This window comes from Oncorhynchus kisutch, linkage group LG17, assembly GCF_002021735.2.
Source record: "Oncorhynchus kisutch isolate 150728-3 linkage group LG17, Okis_V2, whole genome shotgun sequence".
NCBI lineage: Eukaryota > Metazoa > Chordata > Actinopteri > Salmoniformes > Salmonidae > Oncorhynchus > Oncorhynchus kisutch.
This window is the reverse complement of record NC_034190.2, coordinates 55,329,473-55,351,785: the sequence shown is the minus strand read 5'-3', so window position 1 is coordinate 55,351,785 and position 22,313 is coordinate 55,329,473. Positions and strand designations below refer to the sequence as shown.

The 22,313-nt window shown below is 43.3% G+C and overlaps 1 protein-coding gene across 5 annotated transcripts in view; it reads left to right on the top strand.

The window, feature by feature from the left end:
- The window catches only part of LOC109907939 (kazrin), a 209,951-nt gene that overhangs the window by 113,062 nt on the left and 74,576 nt on the right, over nucleotides 1–22,313 (top strand). Inside the window, exon 1 of one of the 5 annotated variants that reach the window (XM_031794115.1) lies at nucleotides 14,224–14,329. The exons of 3 other annotated variants lie outside the window; for them this stretch is intronic. In XM_031794115.1, coding sequence (XP_031649975.1) covers nucleotides 14,317–14,329 — 13 coding nt within the window. In that variant the 5' untranslated portion in view covers nucleotides 14,224–14,316. Of the gene's footprint in view, nucleotides 1–14,223; nucleotides 14,330–22,313 lie in introns of those variants that run through there. One more of the 5 variants, XM_031794111.1, reaches the window with a different exon arrangement.

Here is a 22,313-nt window from a genome sequence, read left to right as displayed (position 1 = left end):
TGGCCTTATTTCTATTGCAGCACACTGGATGACTGTCATTCATATTCCATTCACCCAGCTTAATGTAACATTGATAGGTTTGGGCTAGTACATGATACTTCAATTTTCCCTATACCTATCATGAGGTTGCTACAACCTAGCCTATGAATGAAAGTTTACAACGTAGGTGCACAGGTCAAGAGAAATGGGAGTAATCAAGGTGACAGACATTGACACATTCAATACCGCCTTTTTCCCCGTTTCGTTCGGTTTTCTTCTGCTTAAGAAAGATTTTTCAACAGAATTGATGGAATGAATACACCCCTGATCACACGCAAACACAGTTCACTTTCATAGCAGCCATATACAAACAGCATGATCACTTTGATTGTTGTATACTTCCTTCTCGCATCTACGCACTCTCCTCCTCTCACCTTTTCCCTTTGCTTGTGGACTTCAGTGCACAACACATTAGCTGTCTGTGACCAGGCAAAAAAAACTTTCCAAGCCAAACCTTCATATTATAACCGCTAACCGCTACACACAGCCTACATCACTGTCACAATATTAACATCATATTCAACATAGCTACTAGAACTAACATTAGTAAACCCACTACAATTATGTAGTAAAGTGTACAGTAAGCAACAAGCAGTTTAGCAGTTACAACGTCGGGGCCTGGTGTAAACAGTTCATAAAACCAAAAGCTTACCTTGGCTTGGAAGAGTTCCAGTGTTGGATAGCCATAGATAGCTAGCTAACATAGCATCCCTCTCTGTTTGAGCTGGGTGTTTGAGCAGGCTAAACTAAAGCTAGCTGCAATTGCTAGCAATCGCTAGCAATCTCTAGCTAAGTAGGTGAATGTGAAAGAAAATACAACAAAATATATCTCTCTCTCTGCTTTTCCTTCATTTTTAAAGAAATTAACATGTTCAAAACTGTTCAACTATTATCTTTCTCTCTCTTTGAGTGAACTACTCACCACATTTTATGCACTGCAATGCTAGCTAGCTGTGTTTTATGCTTTCAGTACTAGATGCATTCTCTGATACTTTGATTGGGTGGACAACATGTCAGTTCATGCTGCAAGAGCTGTGATAGGTTGGCTGTGATAGGAGGGCTTCAAAATGACTGTGTAAGTCTGTGAAAGGGGGTGAGAACCACAAGGCTCCTATGTTTTGTATTGAAGACAATGTACACAGAGGACGGAAACTAGCTGTCCTCCGGCTACACCATGGTGCTACCCTACAGAGTGCTGTTGAGGCTATTGTAGGCCTTCATTGCAAAACGGTGTATTTTAAACCATTATTTGGCGACATGTGAATATATTTAATGTAAATTCAGCAAAAAAAAGAAACATCCTCTCACTGTCAACTGTGTTTATTTTCAGCAAACTTAAAATATTTGTATGCTCACTGCTAGTTTGTTTGTTTTATTTATTATTAGGGGACAATGCACATTAATCAACATCAATATTACAATAATGCAACATCCATGTAAATGTGCCGGGGTTAGCCAAAAGATAATTTGCACCCGTAGCCCCAGGGCAGCTAAGGACAATTACACAGTCACAATACACATACACACTAAAACAATACAAAATACAAATACATTACATCTGTGACGAACCTCTTCTGCGGAGGAGAAGCCAGAAGGATCGGAGGACCAAAACGCAGCGTGGTAAGTGTCCATAATGTTTATTTTAATAGATAAGCTGAACACTACGAAATACAAAACAATAAACGTGAAATGAACGAAACAGTCCCGTGTGGTACAAACACTAACACGGAAGACAAACACCCACAACCCAAAACTGGAACCCAGGCTACCTAAGTCTGATTCTCAATCAGAGACAACAATTGACAGCTGCCTCTGATTGAGAACCATACTAGGCCGAACTCAAAAACCAACATAGAAAAACAAACAGACATCCCAACCAACTCACGCCCTGACCATACTAAAACAAAGATAAAATAACAGAACTAAGATCAGAACGTGACAACATCCAATAATATATCATGTATAATTCTAACAAGAACAAGAACAACACTATCATCAACTGTCGTCTTACATATGAGGAACCACAGATAATCATGTGTACAGATTTGGATAGATTTTAGCCATGTTTTCAATTCAAATTTAAAAGTATAATAATCAGTGCAGCTTCTCAAGTCCATGGGCATTGCATTCCAGTGTATTGTAGCTCTAACAGACAAGGCCGATTGGCGAAAAGGGACAACACAATCCCCTCTAGTTACTGCCCTTGTTATCCTGGAGGGGCTTTCCTTGAGAATGATATGCCGGCATAGGAGTGGAGGGGCAAGACCATGCAGGATCTTAAAGATAAGGCTGGCGTCTACATACTGCTTAAAGCTATCCAGACTAAATAAATTATGTTTGCAAATGATGTGACAATGGTGGTAACTGTTTGGTTTGTTATCAAACATCTTAAGTGTTTGTTTGTAGAGGGATTCAATTCGTTTCAGAATAGTAGCTCCTGCTTGTGACCAGCATGTGAGGCAATACCTCTATTGTGAGAAGATAATAGCATGCATATATAGTTTGGTGGCCTCCAGAGGAAGGAGAGGTCTTGTAAACCTGTATTATTGTCAGTGCAAGGTTGCATCTACTGTACTGTGAGGGGATCTAGAATGAGTGTACCATACCAAATTGCATGTTTTATGAGGTAATGAGTAAAACTGACCTTGGGTCAATGCTTTGGGGCACCTATATACTGTACTGTACCTCACATATTCTACAGAGAGCATGTGTTATTGTTGTGATTTATTGTCACAACTGAAGCAAAAGTAGTGTGGTGTACAGGCTTACGTCCTTGCAGAGCATAGGCCATATCAAGCTGGCTACTAGTGCACACACTCATAAGAATGTAAACATAAAAACATATGAAAGAACACACGCGGGAACACACATCCCTCTGCAGGGGCAGCAGCAGCTTTACCCAGCTGCTGTATTCATTTTGGGTCCGGGGTGCTGTAAATGTGCAAGCTCAGGGAAACACACATACAAACACACACACACACACAGCGGCAAAGGCATCGTATATCACTGTGAGTTTCCTCGGAATGGGAACAGGGTGCCGTGGTATCAGCAAATTCATCATGGACACGCACTGCACTGACACTCTCTCTCGTCTTCTCTCTCTCACTCTCTCTCTCACTCTCTCTCCTTCGCTCTCTCCTCTTCCTCTCTCTCTCACTCTCTCCTTCTCTTCCTATCTCTCCCCCTCCACTGTCTCTTGCTCCTTCTTTCTCTCTCCCCGTCTCACCTTTGCTTTCTCCTTAGAGAGAAGAGGAGGGCCTTAAACTGGCAGTGTTGTAGCACTAGGAGACAGGTGCTGCATCTGCACATTAAAGTGTGTGAGTTCTATGGAAGGCCACTGACCCTTGTATGCTATCTGCATGCTGTAATAGTAAGGTAGAAAGTAAGAAGTAGTGGAGGAACTCTGAGCAAAAGAAAGGGGAGAGGTAGAGAGAAAGTGGGGAAAGAGAACGAGGAGAGGGGAAGGATAGCTCAGAATATGGTACCTGCCAAAGTACCATACATATACTGTACATACAGAGAGAGAGAGAGAGTGAGAGACGTTGCTGAGTATTAGCATTTTTGACATGGTGACATGTGCCACATAGTCTACCCCTCCCCAGTCCTCTCATATAGCCAGTCAGTGGGGGAATGGCATTTTAATTGCCTTGCGGCAGTAATATCTACCTCCAGTGTGATTTAAACTCATCATTAATATCTAGTGAAAAGTGTCCAGTCACAATGCATCGGCCTGTGTGTCCTCAGCCGATCGTAAATAGACACCAGGCGTTACATGGCACTAGATGGTATTAGAACCCAATGAGACTGGAAGACTATAGTCAAAGGTTAAAGGTGAACCCTGGTGTAAGAGGTCGTCCTCCCTGTCTGGTCAAGACCAGGTTGAGGTATTACTCTCCATTGGAGGCCGTGAACTCTGACCTAGAGCACTATGTGGTTTGTGTGTGTGCCTGCATCCCAGCATCTGTTTATCTGTCCATTTGTCTGTCCGTCCATTCACCTGTCCATCCATCTGTTTGTCAGTTCTAAGTTCTCTGTCAGTTTGTCTGTGTGCAACATGGCCATCCGGTCCAGTCAGTGGCTCTGACCTTACTTTACCTCTCCCTCTCCCCCTCCCTCTTTTGTGCAACGCTTTGCCCCCCACACGCTACAGACAGACAGGCCAATTCTACTCTTAATACCTCTCTTCTTTCTTTCTTCCCTGCACTTCAAGTGGCTGTTAAAATGGCCCTTGGCAGCTAATCTTGGGTGACGTGTGGTGACGGCAGTGGGGATGGCAGGGGTGGCAGGGGCTGGATTTGCGGCTGGCAGTCTGGCAGCTTGGCTGAGTGGCAGCTGCGATGAGGCGCACGGCTGGATTAGGGCTCCCCTGTGCTGATTACAGAGAAAGAGAAAGAAAGAGATGGAGAGCGAGCTGGATATAGATTGAATGGAAGACAGAAAGAAGGATATATAGAGTGAGGGAGTGAGAGAGAAAGAGAAGAATAGAGCATATGAGAGAGAGAAAAGGATGGAGAGCGTGAGGGAGGGAGAGAGAGAACGGCATGGGCTAAGGAGGAGATGAGAAGGAGGAAGGAGAGGGAGGGTGAAGTGCAGGAATATAGGAGATGGTACGGAGACAGAGAGAAGAAGAGAGTGCGAGAGACCAGAGAGAAAGAAAGCATCTGCTCACAAGACACAGACACAAAGATATTATTTTTCACCTTCAGATGTAAACCCTACCCCACCTTCACCAGTTATTTGTCTGGAAATCACCAACTGTGAGGTTACAACAGGACCTGTGCAGTCCTCTTCACCCCATGCAGTTAGCCCTGGTTGACCCTAATAGTAATGAAGTATCCTTTGACGTGTTTGTTATAGATGGGTTAGGTAGCAATGCCACGAAAACGATGCACACGCTTCAATGAGGTCTGTTGTGATTCTGAACGGCAAGATGGCTAGCAACAATGACAAGAAGCTGCCATGTGGGGAATCGTAGGTGGCTCATTACAGCTAGTTTTATGTTGTCCTTGATACCATGTCTTGTTTTGAGGAGTTTATGCTAATATGTCATCCATTTGCTAGCTAGCTAACCAACACCTGTAACAATTTATTTGAGAAACAAGTGCTCATTGTGTAAATGTATTTATGTTTTCAGTAAATATTGGAGACGATATATAGTTTACATGTTGTCAACAATCTAACCCAACCCATCTGCACATTTCGGTTTTGTTTCTAAACAACCGACCAGTCTATTGCCTGTCCATTTAAAATGACACAGGTCAGCAGGCAATGGAGCCAAATGCATGCCCCTTTCTTATGAGGGAGTGATAATTAACATAGAGATGGAGTGTGTAGAACCGACACATGCTAGAAAAGAAATGCCATCTTGGAGGGCTGTTTTGGCATGCTCGGTAGATTGTTGCTAACCTGGAACGTGATTCAATGGTGCTTCCACATGAGAAGATGCGGAATCAAGATCAGTGTTTTTTTTTCTATTTCTATTTGTAACTTTTCCGTTCAGTAGAATAGTTTTCACATGGCCATACTGCCTGATGGACTTTGGACTATAATTCCACGGTGTAGGGTTGCCAGTTTTGCAAGAGACACCTACTTTGCAAGAGGATGGAATTAGCCCCAGAGCAAATAACCAAGGAAAACAGGCCTGTGTTTATCTGAAAGAAGTTTGTTTGGCCAGGTCGGAATAATGGTATAGTGTGTAAAGAGGGATTTGATGTATGTTTGCCACTGACAGGTGCATTGTACAGGTGCATTGTACGTGTTGACAAGCCCTTCCTCGGGGACGGTAGTGTCATTTAGCGGGTGCAGGTGACAGGTAGACAAGCTTAAAAGAGATGGCCACCGTGTTGTTTTCCGGCCACAGTTTTGAGAGCTGCCGTGATCAACACACACACAGCAGAGCACATTCAAATCAAATCGGATTGATCGCATACACATATTTGGCAGATGTTATTGTGGGTGAAGCGAAATGCTTATGTTCCTGGCACCAATGGTGCAGTAATACCTAAAAATACATAAAAATACACACAAATCCCCAAAATAAATAATTTAGAAATATAGAAATATTAGAACGAGCAATGTCAGAGTCCGGAACATATACAGTACTAGACAAATGTTTGGACACACCTAATCATTCCGGGGTTTTTCTTTCTTTTTGACTATTTTCTACATTGTAGAATAATAGTGAAGACATCAAAACTATGAAATAACACATATGGAATCATGTAGTAACCAAAAAAGTGTTAATCAAATCTAAATATATTTTATATTTGAGATTCTTCAAAGTAGCCTCCCATTTCCTTGATGACAGCTTTGCAGACTCTTGGTATTCTCTCAACCAGCTTCTTAAGGTAGTCACCTGGAATGCATTTCAATTAACAGGTGTGCCTTGCTAAAAGTTTATTTGTGGAATTTCTTTCCCTGTTAATGCGTCTGAGCCAATCAGTTGTGTTGTGACAAGGTAGGGGTAGTATACAGAAGAAACCTCATCCATATTATGGCAAGAACAGCTCAAATAAGCAAAGTGAAATGACAGTCCATCATTACTTTATGACAGGAAGGTCAGTCAAAATGAAACATTTCAAGAACTTTTAAAGTTTTTTCGAGAACAGTTGCAAAAACCATCAAGCTCTATGATGAACATCATCTTTGCCTCGATCCTGTCTAGTCTCCCTGCAGCTGAAAAACATCCCCACAGCGTGATGCTACCACCACCATGCTTCACCGTAGGGATTGTGCCAGGTTTCCTCCAGACGTGAAACTTGGCTTTTAGGCCAAATGGTTCAATCTTGGTTTCATCAGACCAGAGGATCTTGTTTCTCATGGTCGGAGAGTCTTTAGGTGTCTTTTGGCAACACTCCAAGTGGGCTGTCATGTGCCTTTTACTGAGTGGCTTCCGTCTGGCCACTCAACCATAAAGGCCTGATTGGTGGAGTGCTGCAGAGATGGTTGTCCTTCTGGAAGGATCTCCCATCTCCACAGAGGAGCTCTGTCAGAGTGACCATCGGGTTCTTGGTCACCAACCTGACAAAGGCCCTTCTCCCTTGATTGCTCAGTTTGGCCGGGCGGCCAGCTCAAGGCAGTCTTCGTGGTTCTAAACTTCTTCCATTGAATAATGATAGTGGCCACTGTGTGTTTGGGGACCTTCAACGCTGCAGAAACGTATTGGTATCCTTCCCCAGATCTGTGCCTCGACACAATCCTGTCTCGGAGCTTCACGGACAATTCCTTTGACCTCGTAGCTTGGTTTTTGCTCTGACATACAGCGTCAACTGTATGTGGGACCTTATACAGACAGGTGTGCCTTTCCAAATCATATCCAATGAATTTAACTTACCTCAGATGGACTCCAATCAAGTTGTAGAAACATCTCAAGGATGATCAATGGAAACAGGATGCACCTGAGATCAATTTTGAGTCTCGTAGCAAAGGGTCTGAATACTAATGTAAATAAGGTATTTATTTTTATTTTTTTGCTTTTTCGTTATGATTTATATTTATTTAATCAATTTTAGAATAAGGCTGTAACGTAATAAAATTTTGAAAAAGTCTAGGGGTCTGAATACTTTCCGAAGACGCTGTATATACACTACATGACCAAAAGTATATGGACACCTGCTCATCGAACATCTTATTCCAAAATCATAGGTGTTAATATGAAGTTGTTCCCCCCTTTGCTGCTATAATAGCCTCCACTCTTATGTGAAGGCTTTCCAATAGATGTTGGAACATTGCTGTGGGAACTTGTTTCCATTCAGCCACAAAAGCATTAGTGATATCGGGCACTGATGTTGGGCGATTAGGCCTGGCTCGCAGTCGGCTTCCCAGTTCATTTCAAACGTGTTCGATTGGGTTGAGGTCAGGGCTCTGTGCAGGCCAGTCAAGTTCTTCCACCATGATCTTGACAAACCATTTCTGTATGGACCTTGCTTTGTGCACGGGGGCATTGTCATGCTGAAACAGGAAAGGGCCTTCCCCAAACTGTTCCAACAAAATTGGAGACGCACAATTGTCTAGAATATCATTGTATGCTGTAGCATTAAGATTTCCCTTCACTGGATCTAAGGGGCCTAGCCCAAACCATGGAAAACAGCCCCAGACCATTATTCTTCCTCCATCAAACTTTACAGTTGGGACCATGTATTCGGGCAGGTAGCGTTCTCCTGGCATCCGTCAAACACAGATTCGTCCATCGGACTGCCAGATGGTGAAGTGTGATACAGTATATACAGTTGAAGTTTACATACAGTTTTTCAACCACTCCACAAATGTCTTGTTAACAAACTAAAGGCCGCTCAGCAAGGAAGAAGCCACTGCTCAAAAACCGCCATAAAAAAGCCAGGCTACGGTTTGCAACTGCACATGGGGACAAAGATCGTACTTTTTGGAGAAATGTTCTCTGGTCTGATGAAACAAAAATAGAACTGTTTGGCCATAATGACCATCGTTATGTTTGGAGGAAAAAGGGGGAGGCTTGCAAGCCAAAGAGCACCATCCCATCCATGAAGCACGGGGGTGGCAGCATCATGTTGTGGGGGTGCTTTGCTGCAGGAAGGACTGGTGCACTTCACGAAATAGATGGCTTCATGAGGGAGGAAGATTACGTGGATAAATTGAAGCAACATCTCAAGACATCAGTCAGGAAGTTAAAGCTTGGTCGCAATTGGGTCTTTCATATGAACAATGACCCCAAGCATACTTTCAAAGTTGGCTTAAGGACAACAAAATCAAGGTATTGGAGTGGACATCACAAAGCCCTGACCTCAATCCTATATCAAATGTGTGGGTAGAACAGAAAAAGTGTGTGCGAGCAAGGAGGCCTACAAACCTGACTCAGTTACCTGACCTAAATTCACCCAACTTATTGTGGGAAGCTTGTGGAAGGCTACCTGAAACGTTTGACCCAAGTAAAGCAATTTAAATACAATGCTACCAAATACTAATTGAGTGTATATAAACTTCTGACCCACTGGGAATGTGATGAAAGGAATAAAAGCTGAAATAAATAATTCTCTCTACTATTATTCTGACATTTCACATTCTTAAAAGTTTATTTGTGGAATTTCTTTCCCTGTTAATGCGTCTGAGCCAATCAGTTGTGTTGTGACAAGGTAGGGGTAGTATACAGAAGAAACCTCATCCATATTATGGCAAGAACAGCTCAAATAAGCAAAGTGAAATGACAGTCCATCATTACTTTATGACAGGAAGGTCAGTCAAAATGAAACATTTCAAGAACTTTTAAAGTTTTTTCGAGAACAGTTGCAAAAACCATCAAGCTCTATGATGAACATCATCTTTGCCTCGATCCTGTCTAGTCTCCCTGCAGCTGAAAAACATCCCCACAGCGTGATGCTACCACCACCATGCTTCACCGTAGGGATTGTGCCAGGTTTCCTCCAGACGTGAAACTTGGCTTTTAGGCCAAATGGTTCAATCTTGGTTTCATCAGACCAGAGGATCTTGTTTCTCATGGTCGGAGAGTCTTTAGGTGTCTTTTGGCAACACTCCAAGTGGGCTGTCATGTGCCTTTTACTGAGTGGCTTCCGTCTGGCCACTCAACCATAAAGGCCTGATTGGTGGAGTGCTGCAGAGATGGTTGTCCTTCTGGAAGGATCTCCCATCTCCACAGAGGAGCTCTGTCAGAGTGACCATCGGGTTCTTGGTCACCAACCTGACAAAGGCCCTTCTCCCTTGATTGCTCAGTTTGGCCGGGCGGCCAGCTCAAGGCAGTCTTCGTGGTTCTAAACTTCTTCCATTGAATAATGATAGTGGCCACTGTGTGTTTGGGGACCTTCAACGCTGCAGAAACGTATTGGTATCCTTCCCCAGATCTGTGCCTCGACACAATCCTGTCTCGGAGCTTCACGGACAATTCCTTTGACCTCGTAGCTTGGTTTTTGCTCTGACATACAGCGTCAACTGTATGTGGGACCTTATACAGACAGGTGTGCCTTTCCAAATCATATCCAATGAATTTAACTTACCTCAGATGGACTCCAATCAAGTTGTAGAAACATCTCAAGGATGATCAATGGAAACAGGATGCACCTGAGATCAATTTTGAGTCTCGTAGCAAAGGGTCTGAATACTAATGTAAATAAGGTATTTATTTTATTTTTTGGGTGCGGGAAAAATAAAAAATCTGTTTTTGCTTTTTCGTTATGATTTATATTTATTTAATCAATTTTAGAATAAGGCTGTAACGTAATAAAATTTTGAAAAAGTCTAGGGGTCTGAATACTTTCCGAAGACGCTGTATATACACTACATGACCAAAAGTATATGGACACCTGCTCATCGAACATCTTATTCCAAAATCATAGGTGTTAATATGAAGTTGTTCCCCCCTTTGCTGCTATAATAGCCTCCACTCTTATGTGAAGGCTTTCCAATAGATGTTGGAACATTGCTGTGGGAACTTGTTTCCATTCAGCCACAAAAGCATTAGTGATATCGGGCACTGATGTTGGGCGATTAGGCCTGGCTCGCAGTCGGCTTCCCAGTTCATTTCAAACGTGTTCGATTGGGTTGAGGTCAGGGCTCTGTGCAGGCCAGTCAAGTTCTTCCACCATGATCTTGACAAACCATTTCTGTATGGACCTTGCTTTGTGCACGGGGGCATTGTCATGCTGGAACAGGAAAGGGCCTTCCCCAAACTGTTCCAACAAAATTGGAGACGCACAATTGTCTAGAATATCATTGTATGCTGTAGCATTAAGATTTCCCTTCACTGGATCTAAGGGGCCTAGCCCAAACCATGGAAAACAGCCCCAGACCATTATTCTTCCTCCATCAAACTTTACAGTTGGGACCATGTATTCGGGCAGGTAGCGTTCTCCTGGCATCCGTCAAACACAGATTCGTCCATCGGACTGCCAGATGGTGAAGTGTGATACAGTATATACAGTTGAAGTTTACATACAGTTTTTCAACCACTCCACAAATGTCTTGTTAACAAACTAAAGGCCGCTCAGCAAGGAAGAAGCCACTGCTCAAAAACCGCCATAAAAAAGCCAGGCTACGGTTTGCAACTGCACATGGGGACAAAGATCGTACTTTTTGGAGAAATGTTCTCTGGTCTGATGAAACAAAAATAGAACTGTTTGGCCATAATGACCATCGTTATGTTTGGAGGAAAAAGGGGGAGGCTTGCAAGCCAAAGAGCACCATCCCATCCATGAAGCACGGGGGTGGCAGCATCATGTTGTGGGGGTGCTTTGCTGCAGGAAGGACTGGTGCACTTCACGAAATAGATGGCTTCATGAGGGAGGAAGATTACGTGGATAAATTGAAGCAACATCTCAAGACATCAGTCAGGAAGTTAAAGCTTGGTCGCAATTGGGTCTTTCATATGAACAATGACCCCAAGCATACTTTCAAAGTTGGCTTAAGGACAACAAAATCAAGGTATTGGAGTGGACATCACAAAGCCCTGACCTCAATCCTATATCAAATGTGTGGGTAGAACAGAAAAAGTGTGTGCGAGCAAGGAGGCCTACAAACCTGACTCAGTTACCTGACCTAAATTCACCCAACTTATTGTGGGAAGCTTGTGGAAGGCTACCTGAAACGTTTGACCCAAGTAAAGCAATTTAAATACAATGCTACCAAATACTAATTGAGTGTATATAAACTTCTGACCCACTGGGAATGTGATGAAAGGAATAAAAGCTGAAATAAATAATTCTCTCTACTATTATTCTGACATTTCACATTCTTAAAATAAAGTGGTGATCCTAACTGGCCTAAGACAGCGAATATTTACTAGGATACATTTTCAGGAATTGTGAAAAACTGAGTTTAAATGTATTTGGCTAAGGTGTATGTAAACTTCCGACTTCAACTGTACATATGAAGTAGGTATAACAGTATGTAAACATAATTAAAGTGACTAATGTTCAATGACTATGTACATAGGGCATTTACATATACACACAAATGCTTAGAGTCACACACACACACACACAATGAGATTCAGTTGACATCTTCTTGGCAGGGCTTGGCAGTGCTACTGTCCTGTAAAGTCATTGTGTAAACAGACTTTGCAGTAAAACAGATTGTCTGCTTGCATTGATTTTCATTTAAGGGATTGTGCTTTCAGCTCATCACCTCTAGGTCTACAAAAGATTGTGCGTGTATGTGTGTGCCCGCTTGCAAGTTTGTGTGTGTTTGTGTGTGTGTGTGTGTAATTGTTACGTAGCCTGACCTTACAGATGGGCAAGGACAGGGAAATGCTGTATCATTCTTCTCTCCATCCCAGCCACTGCACCCAAGTGTGCCTCAACAGCACTCAACAGTGTGAGAGCACCCGTTAGTATAGAAACCACGCCACAGTTTTCAAATTAATGTAGACATTTACATGTATTTACATACTGAGGGGAGAGAGGCTCATTTCATATCTGACCTCTGTAGTCTAGATGTGCTCATTGAGACCAAAATTGTATCTGACATAATTGGAGACACTTCAAAGTGAATACAGAGTGCATAGATTACAGTGAAGACACCGCCTGCACACACATTTGCACACAAGTAAGCAGTCAAATGTATTTTGTTGGCCTACTACAGTATGACAATATGTCTATTTTATGTCTTGAGCCACCACATCCCATTGTGATTGTACATGTTAGCAGTAGCTAGCATAACCCCACAAGGTTGTGTATGGAATTGTTATCAGTAGCTAGCATAACCCCACAAGGTTGTGTATGGAAATGTTATCAGTAGCTAGCACGACCCCACAAGGTTGTGTATGGAAATGTTATCAGTAGCTAGCATAACCCCACAAGGTTGTGTATGGAAATGTTATCAGTAGCTAGAGTAACCCCACATGGTTGTGTATGGAAATGATAGGAGTGGCTAGCCTAACCCCACAAATTTGTTTACAGTATGAAAACACATTTTGTTAGCAGTAGCTAGTATAAACCCACAATGTTGTGTAGGAAAATGCATGTTGTTAGCAGTAGCTAGCATAGTCCCACATGGTCTATGGATCCAGCCACACTCCAGACACAGGCCTTAGGCATTGTTCACTGGTGCTGAGCCCAGTGCTTCCTGAAGAGAATGCTCACTGTTCTCCCATTGTCGCCGATGCACATTCTGATGCCCTTTTAATGCAGTGTAAATTGCAGGTGCATGCCAACTAAATGCCTTTTAATTAGTATGCCCAGCAGACTTGATTAGCAATCCATCTTCATGAGTGTCCGGGCCTGATCTGAAGCTGAAAGTGTTCCTACTGACGTCACATGCTAAGATAACCTCAATACCCTCAATGTAGGATATGCTACATACCTGTTATGTAGCTCTTATAGCTAGCATCTAGGCTACCACAGCCTGTACTCTGTCTGTGGTGGTGGAATTAGCCATTTTAGTGCAACATGCTAAGATAAACCTCAATATTCAGATAAACCTCAATACTCTTATAGGCATGTTATGTAGCTCTTGTAGATAACATTTAGGCTACCACAGTCTGTTCTCTGTCTATGGTATTGGAGTGGACATACTGGAATATTGTACATCATATTAGCATCAACATACAATATTGTTTCATTTCATTTATTTCATTTTTGTTACATGTAATCTTTTGATTTAACCTTAATATATAATGAACATCATCAACAGGGGGGACATATATGGTGTACGGTAATACACCATATATTCATAAGACTTGTTCAGGAAAATGTAGACACGAGAAGACACTAGTCACGTGCTCTCATCGATAGAGGGCTTAGGAAGGATGCCAGAGGGCACCCTGCTGGCCACTTTTGATGTGGAGAGCATTACACTAACATCCCACACACTGGAGGCTTGCAGGCGTTGCAACACATCCTTCAGCAGAAGCTCCATCCAATGATTGCATCTTACAACTTACTGAACTGGTATTATCCCATAACTACTTTGTCTTTGAGTCAGACTTTTTCCTTCAAATTCGGGGTGTAGCCGTGGCTCCCCTTCTTCCCCCAACTATGCAAACCTGTATGTGGACAATTTGAAGAAGCATGTACAATATTCCATTATGTTTCTATATGATAACAATAGCATAATATATATAATATGCCATATACTATTTTTAACAGTTTCACAAATTCATTTTAATTAACTTAATCATTATGACACACCCCTCACTACTGTCATTGGTTACACTAATTGCACTGTGTGCCTACATAACCTGGTTCAAGTATTCATGACATTACCCTGAGGAAGACACAGGTGTGCCGAAACGTTGGTAAATACGCATTAAATTGCTGGGAATAAAGTTTTAGCAACATAACATGATGAATAGGTATGGGAGAGTGGGGTAAGTTGAACCACTGTTGTTTTTTTAGGAAACCATACACAAAATGTATCATTTGACCAAATATTTAGGAAAAGCTCATGATTTCATGGAGTTTGTGAAGGAATAAACCATAAGGAAAAAGTGGTTGTGTCCAAAGTGTTTTCTTGAGGTAACAACAGGGTCTGGCCTATGTTAAAACTGTAAACAAAAGTATAAAGTGTTTGTTAGCTGTTAGGCCCGTGTTAAAATATGCTTAAAATTATTAAAAGTAGTGGTTGGAACCGGTTCAGGGAACAGAACCGAACAGAACCGAAAATCTGACATTTTTCGAGGAACCCGAATCAGACCTGGGAACGAAAGTGATATATACTGTGCCGGAACAGAGCCATTATTTTAAAAGCATGGGAACTGGTTAATAACATTATTTTAGTCCCACAGAAAACGATACAAAGTGCCTATGCAAAGCCTTCACTCTATCAGTCTCAGGACTTGATTACACCCAGGTGGATTGTATTTATCATCATTAGTCATTTAGGTCAACATTGGATCATTCAGAGATCCTCACTGAACTTCTGGAGAGAGTTTGCTGCACTGAAAGTAAAGGGGCTGAATAATTTTGCACGCCCAATTTTTCAGTTTTTGATTTGTTAAAAAACTTTGAAATATCCAATAAATGTCGTTCCACTTCATGATTGTGTCCCACTTGTTGTTGATTCTTCACAAAAAAATACAGTTTTATATCTTTATGTTTGAAGCCTGAAATGTGGCAAAAGGTCGCAAAGTTCAAGGGGGCCGAATACTTTCGCAAGGCACTGTATAAATCACAAAACCTAAAGCTATATCTTCATGTTGATACAGTGCATTCAGAAAGTATTCCCTTTTTCTAAATTTTGTAACAACATAGCCTTATTGTAAAATGTATGAAATATTTACACACAATACCAAATTTATGACAAAGCGAAAAGAAAATAATGTAATATATATATACCTTATTTACATAAATATTGAGACCCTTTGCTATGGGACTCGAAATTAAGCTCACGTGCATCCTGTTTCCATTGATCATCCTTGAGATGTTTCTACAACTTGATTGGAGTCCACCTGTGGTAAACAAGATTCTCTGGTCTAATGAATCCAAGATTGAACTCCTTGGCTTAAATGCCAAGCATCACATCTGGAGGAAAGCAGACACCGCTGGCAGCATTGTGCTGTGGGGATGTTTTTCAGCGGCAGGGACTGGGAGACTAGTCAGGATTGAGGGAAAGATGAACGGAGCAAAGTACAGAGAGGTCCTTGATGAAAACCTCCTCCAAAGCGCTGAGGACCTCAGACTGGGGCAAAGGTTCACCTTCCAACAGGACAACAACCCCAAGCACACAGCCAAGACAATGCAAGTAGTGGCTTTGGGACAAGTCTCTGAATGTCCTTGAGTGGTCCAGCCAGAGCCTGAACATGAACTTGATCGAACATCTCTGGAGCTCCCCATCCAACCTGACACAGCTTGAGAAGATCTGCAGAGAAGAATGGGAGAAACTCCCCAAATACAGGTGTGCCAAGCTTGTCATGTCCAAGAAGACTTGAGGCTGTAATCACTGCCAAAGGTGCTTCCACAAAGTACTGAGTAAAGGGTCTGAATACTAATGTAAATGTAATATTTCAGTACAAATTTTTTTTTTTTGAAAAATATTCAAAACATGTTTTTGCTTTGTCATTATGGGGTATTATGTGTAGATTGATGAGGAAAAATAACAATTTAATCCATTTTAGAAAATGGCTGTAACGTAACAAAATGTGGAAAAAGTTAAGGTGTCTGAATACTTTCCGAATGCACTGTATGTCCTGTCCACTTTCCAGGATGACCTACTTAGAAATACATTCTCAGTGTTGAGGCCCAGACCCCGTAGCCATAATACAACCGGTTTGTGTTCAGGGCACGCAACTTAAAACGTTTTGCAATGGACAACTGAAATGTGTGTTTCTTATCCAGGTAGTCTCTGCTGGTCTGACATCCTGGGCCTTAGCATTCCTCCTCCATATCTCCTCAGCCCCCTAGGGCATTATCACAGAGTAAAATCAGCACAGAGCATCCCCTCCCAACTCCCCCAGTCCCCCAGAAAGCAGGTATTTGTTCCAATGAATTCCACTTTAATCAGTAGCATATCAGTTGTGCTTGGCGGGGCGAGGTGTGGGGGATAGCAAGGCTGAACAAACCCCCCTCCCCCCCTTTCAGCCGGCAGTATTCAATTTCCTCACTTTGTCCATTATGCACAGACAACAACACACTACAACAGTTTATTTGGTTTGGGCCTCCTTTATAGCGGTGCTGAGATGCCTGCATCGAAAGGATCTCAAATGGCCCACGTTCTGTGGAGGCTGGATGCAGTGTTGCTGACACACATTTTGGCGGTATGAAAAAAAAACAATGGATGTCAATTGGTGGGACTGTACAGTGTGTGAATGGTGGACTACACATGTTCAGCTAGTCTGTATAGTATTTCATTACTGTTTGAATAAGCTATCCTGTGTAAATCCTTTAGTGATGTCCTATAATTTCTGTTGTTGAACCACTAATCTACTGTAGATTTGTGAGTGTACATCTCTTAAGGCTCACTGCTTCATATTGATCCAAAGTCGCCTAGCTGAGCACACTTGCGTCCAATATTGGCCATTGTGTGTGTGTGTGTGTGTGTGTGTGTATTAGAGCTGTATTATTTGTTTATTTAACCTTTTATTTAACCATGAAAAGCCCATTGAGACCCAGAGTCTCTTTTTCAAGGGAGATCTGGCCAAGAAGGCAGCAACAATCAATACATTACAGAATTAAAACATACAACAATACAGTACAAGAATATGATCCAGCCTAAAAAAGCATTTACACTCCTCTGTAACAGTCTCCCATCGATATTTTAAACTAATTCAGTGGCACGAGCAGTAGCAGCTGGCACACTGGCATCTGGTAGACTTCATAGACTTTAACTACCTTTTGCATCTATACATGAAGGTATCGACACTCGCTCTGAACATTAACATGCGTACTTTTGGTACGTTTTTGGAAACATAAGGAACGCATGTGTTTAGCTTGAGCACTCACCCACATCAACACCATTGTCCCAGAAACCCTAGACCTACTCCAATTTGCATACCGCCCCAACAGATCCACAGATGATGCAATCTTTATTGCACTCCACACTGCCCTTTCACATCTGGACAAAAGGAACACCTATGTGAGAATGTATTCATTGACTACAGCTCAGCGTTCAACACCATAGTGCCCTCATAGCTCATCACTAAGCCAAGGATCCTGGGACTAAACACCTCCCACTGCAACTGGATCCTGGACTTCCTGACGTGCCGCCCCCAGGTGGTAAGGGTATGTAACAACACATACCCCACGCTGATCCTCAACACGGGGGCCCCTCGGGTACGTGCGCGGTCCACTCCTGTACTCCCTGTTCACTCATGACTGCATGGCCAGGCACGACTCCAACACCATCATTAAGTTTGCTGATGACACAACAGTGCCTGATCACAGACAACAATGGGACAGCCTGTAGGGAAAGGTCAGAGACCTGGCCTTGTGGTGCAAGGGCAACAACCTCTCCCTCAATGCGATCAAGACTAAGGAGATGATTGTGGGCTACAGGAAAAGGAGGACTGAGTACGCCCCCATTCTCATCGACGGGGCTGTAGTGGAGCAGGTTGAGAGCTTCAAGTTCCTTGTTGTCCACATCACCAACAAACAGGGTCCAAGCACACCAAGACAGTCGTGAAGAGGGCACGACAAAGCCTCTTCCCCTTCAGGAGCCTGAAAAGATTTAGCATGGGTCCACAGATCCTTAAAAGGTTCTACAGCTGCACCATCGAGAACATCCTGATGGGTTGCATCACTGCCTGGTATGGCAACTGCTCGATCTCTGACCGCAAGGCACTACAGAGGGTAGTGCGTACGGCCCAGTACATCACTGGAGCCGAGCTTCCTGCATCCAGAACCTCTATACCAGGCGGTGTCAGAGGAAGGCCATAAAAATTGTCAAAGACTCCAGCCACCCTAGTCGTTGACTGTTCTCTCTGCTACCGCATGGCAAGCGGTACTGGAGCGCCAGGTCTAGGTCCAAGAGGCTTCTAAACAGCTTCTATCCACAAGCCATAAGACTCCTGAACATCTAATTAAATGGCTACCAAGACTATTTGCATTGCCCCCCCTTTTAAGCTGCTGCTACTCTCTGTTATTATCTATGCATAGTCACTTTAATAACTCTACCTACATGTACATGTTACCTCAATTACCTCGACTAACCGGTGCCCCCGCACATTGACTCTGTACCGGTACTCCCTGTACAGTGCCTTGCAAAAGTATTCATCCTATTTTGTTGCATTACAACCTGTTTCATTTAAATGAATTTTTTATTTGGATTTCGTGTTATGGACATACACAAAATAGTCCAAATTGGTGAAGTGAAATTAAAAAAATTACTTGTTTCAGAATATATATTAAAGCCTCCCGGGTGGCGCAGTGGTTAAGGGCGCTCTACTGCAGCGCCAGCTGTACCACCAGAGTCCCTGGGTTCGCGCCCAGGCTCTGTCGCAACCGGCCGCGACCGGGTGGTCCGTGGGGCAACGCACAATTGGCCTAGCGTCGTCCGGGTTAGGGAGGGCTTGGTCGGTAGGGATGTCCTTGTCTCATCGCGCACCAGCGACTCCTGTGGCGGGCCAGGCGCAGGGTCAGTGCGCGCTAACCAAGGTTGCCAGGTGCATGGTGTACCCTCCGACACATTGGTGCGGCTGGCTTCCAGGTTGGATGCGCGCTGTGTTAAGAAGCAGTACGGCTGGTTGGGTTGTGGGTTGTGTATCGGAGGACGCATGAATTTCAACCTTCGTCTATCCCGAGCCCGTACGGGAGTTGTAGCGATGACACAAGATAGCAGCTACTACAACAATTGGATACCACGAAATTGGGGAGAAAAAAAGAATATATATTTTAAAAAATACTAAAAAAAGTGATGCGTGCTATGAAGCCCCTAAATAAGATATGGTGCAACCAATTACCTTCAGAAGTGACATAATTAGTTAAAGTCCACCTGTGTGTAATCTAAGTGTCACATGATCTGTCACATGATCTCAGTATATATACACCTGTTCTGAAAGGCCCCAGAGTCTGCAACACTGCAAACAAGGGGAACCACCAAGCAAGCGGCACCATTGAAGACCAAGGATCTCTCCAAACAGGTCAGGGACAAAGTTGTGGATAAGGGTTGGATGTGGGAGACACACCAAACATATGGACGTAGGGACTCTGGTCAAATAAGACCAAAATGTAGCTTTTTGGCCATCAAGGAAAATGCTGTTTCTGGCGCAAATCCAACACGTCTCAAACACCCCGAGAATATCATCCCCACAGTGAAATACAGGGAAAATCTTGAGGGAAACCTGTTTCAGTCTTCCAGAGATGTGAGACTGGGACGGAGGTTCACCTTCCGGCAGGACAATGACCCTAAGCATACTGCTAAACCAACACTCTAGTGGTTTAAGGGAAATCGCTTTCTGTTTTGCGCGAATGCTGTCATCTATCCACCGATTCCGATTTGGGTAGGTTTTAATAGTTACTGTGGGGACAACATCCGCTATACACTTGATTAAGTCAGTCATCGTGTCAGTGTATACGTCAATGTTATTCTCAGAGGCTAGCTGGAACATATCCCAGTCCGCGTGATCAAAACAATCTTGAAGCATGGATCCCGATTGGTCAGACCAGCGGTGAATAGACCTTAGCATGAGCACTCCTGTTTTGAGTTTCTGCCTATAAGAAGGAATGAGCAAAATGGAGTCATGATTTGATTTGCCGAAGGGGGGGCGGGGGAGGGCCTTGTAGGCATCTCGGAAATTGGAGTAGCAGTGGTTGAGTGATTTAGCAGCACGATTACTACAGTCAATGTGTTGATCGAACTTCAGAAGCATTTTCCTCAAAATTTGCTTTGTTAAATCCCCAGCTACAATAAATGCGGCCTCAGGATATGTGGTTTCTAGTTTGCACAAAGTCTAGTGTAGTTCCTTGAGGGCCGTCGTGGTATCGGCTTGAGGGAAATATACACGGCTGTGACTATAACCGACGAGAATTCTCTTGGGACGTAATACTGCATTTATTGTGAGGAATTCTAGGTTGGGTGAACAAAAGGCCTTGAGCTTCTGTAGTTTATCACAATCACATCATGAGTAGTTAATCGTGAAACATACACTCCCGCCTTTCTTCTTCCCGGAGATTTCTTTATTCTTGTCTGCGCGATGCACTGAGAACCTGGTTGGCTGTATGGATGGGTACAATACTCTGAGAGAGCCATGATACCGTGAAACAGAGTATGTTACAGTCCCTGATGTCTCTCTGAAAGGAGATCCTCGCCCTGAGGTCGTCTACTTTATTTTCCAGAGACTGAACACTAGCAGGTAATATACTCGGAAGTGGTGGATGGTGTACAAGCCTCCTGAGTCGGACTAAGTCCACTCCGATTACCTCTTCTCCGCCGGCGGTGCCTTGGAGAAGCCTCTAGGATAAGTTCAATTGCCCTGGGGGGTACGAACAAAGGATCCAATTCGGGAAAGTCGTATTCCTGGTTTAAAACTGGTGAGTTACCGTCGCTCTGATATCCAAAAGTTATTTCCAGCTGTTTGTAATAACACAAAAAACTTTCTGGACTAATAATGTAAGAAATAAAAACACAAACAAAATACTGCAAAGTTTCCTCGGAGCTAGACGCAGATCTGCCATGTCTGACGGAAGACATAGACGACCACCTGTGCTAATTAGCTATCTAGCATGCCTCGAAACACTTGCTCGAACGCCGTTAGAGTAACTGGTCAAGAAGTGTAGCGGAGAGGTATTTTGTCGGCTAGAGGCAAACAGCCTTATGGATCTGTAAAAACCTTCTACAGAAGTGTGTATTTTTTATTTGAAAGATTATTTCTTGCTGATATGAAAGATAAGTTCCCTTCCTGACCTAGTGAGATTTACATTACCTTTCAAAAGTTTGGGGTCACTTAGAAGGCCAGCATCCCAGAGTCACCTCTTCACTGTTGACATTGAGACTAGTGTTTTGTGTGTACTATTTAATGAAGCTGCCAGTTGAGGTATCTGTTTCTCAAACTCTACACTCGAATCAAATCAAAGTTCATTTGTCACGTGCGCCGAATACAACAGGTGGGGAGACCTTACAGTGAAATGCTTACTTACAGGCTCTAACCAATAGTGCAAAAAGGTATGAGGTGAACAATAGGTAAGTAAATAAATTAAAACAACAGTAAAAAGACAGCGAAAAACAGTAGTGAGGCTATAAAAGTAGCAAGGCTACATACAGGCACCAGTTAGTCAGGCTGATTGAGGTAGTACTGTATGTACATGTAGATATGGTTAAAGTGACTATGCATATATGATGAAAAGAGAGTAGCAGCAGCGTAAAAGAGGGGTTGGTGTGGGGGCACACAGTGCAAATAGTCCGGGTAGCCATTTGATTGCCTGTTCAGGAATTTTATGGCTTGGGGGTAAAAACTTGAGAAGCCTTTTTGTCCTAGACTTGGCACACTGGTACTGCTTGCCATGCGGTAGTCTATGACTGGGGTGGCTGGGATCTTTGACCATTTTTATGGCCTCTGACACCGCCTGTAGAGGTCCTGGACGGCAGGCAGCTTAGCCCCCGTGATGTACTGGGCCGTACGCACTACCCTCTTTAGTGCCTTGCGGTAGAAGGCTGAGCAATTGCCGTACCAGGCAGTGATGCAACCCGTCAGGATGCACTCGATGTTGCAGCTGTAGATCCTTTTGAGGATATCAGGACCCATGCCAAATCTTTTTAGTTTCCTGAGGGTGAATAGGCTTTGTCGTGCCCTCTTCACGACTGTCTTGGTGTGTTTGGACCATTCTAGTTTGTTGGTGATGAGGGCCCCAAGGAACTTGAAGCTCTCAACCTGCTCCACTACAGCCCCGTCGATGAGAATGGGGGCGTACTCGGTCCTCCTT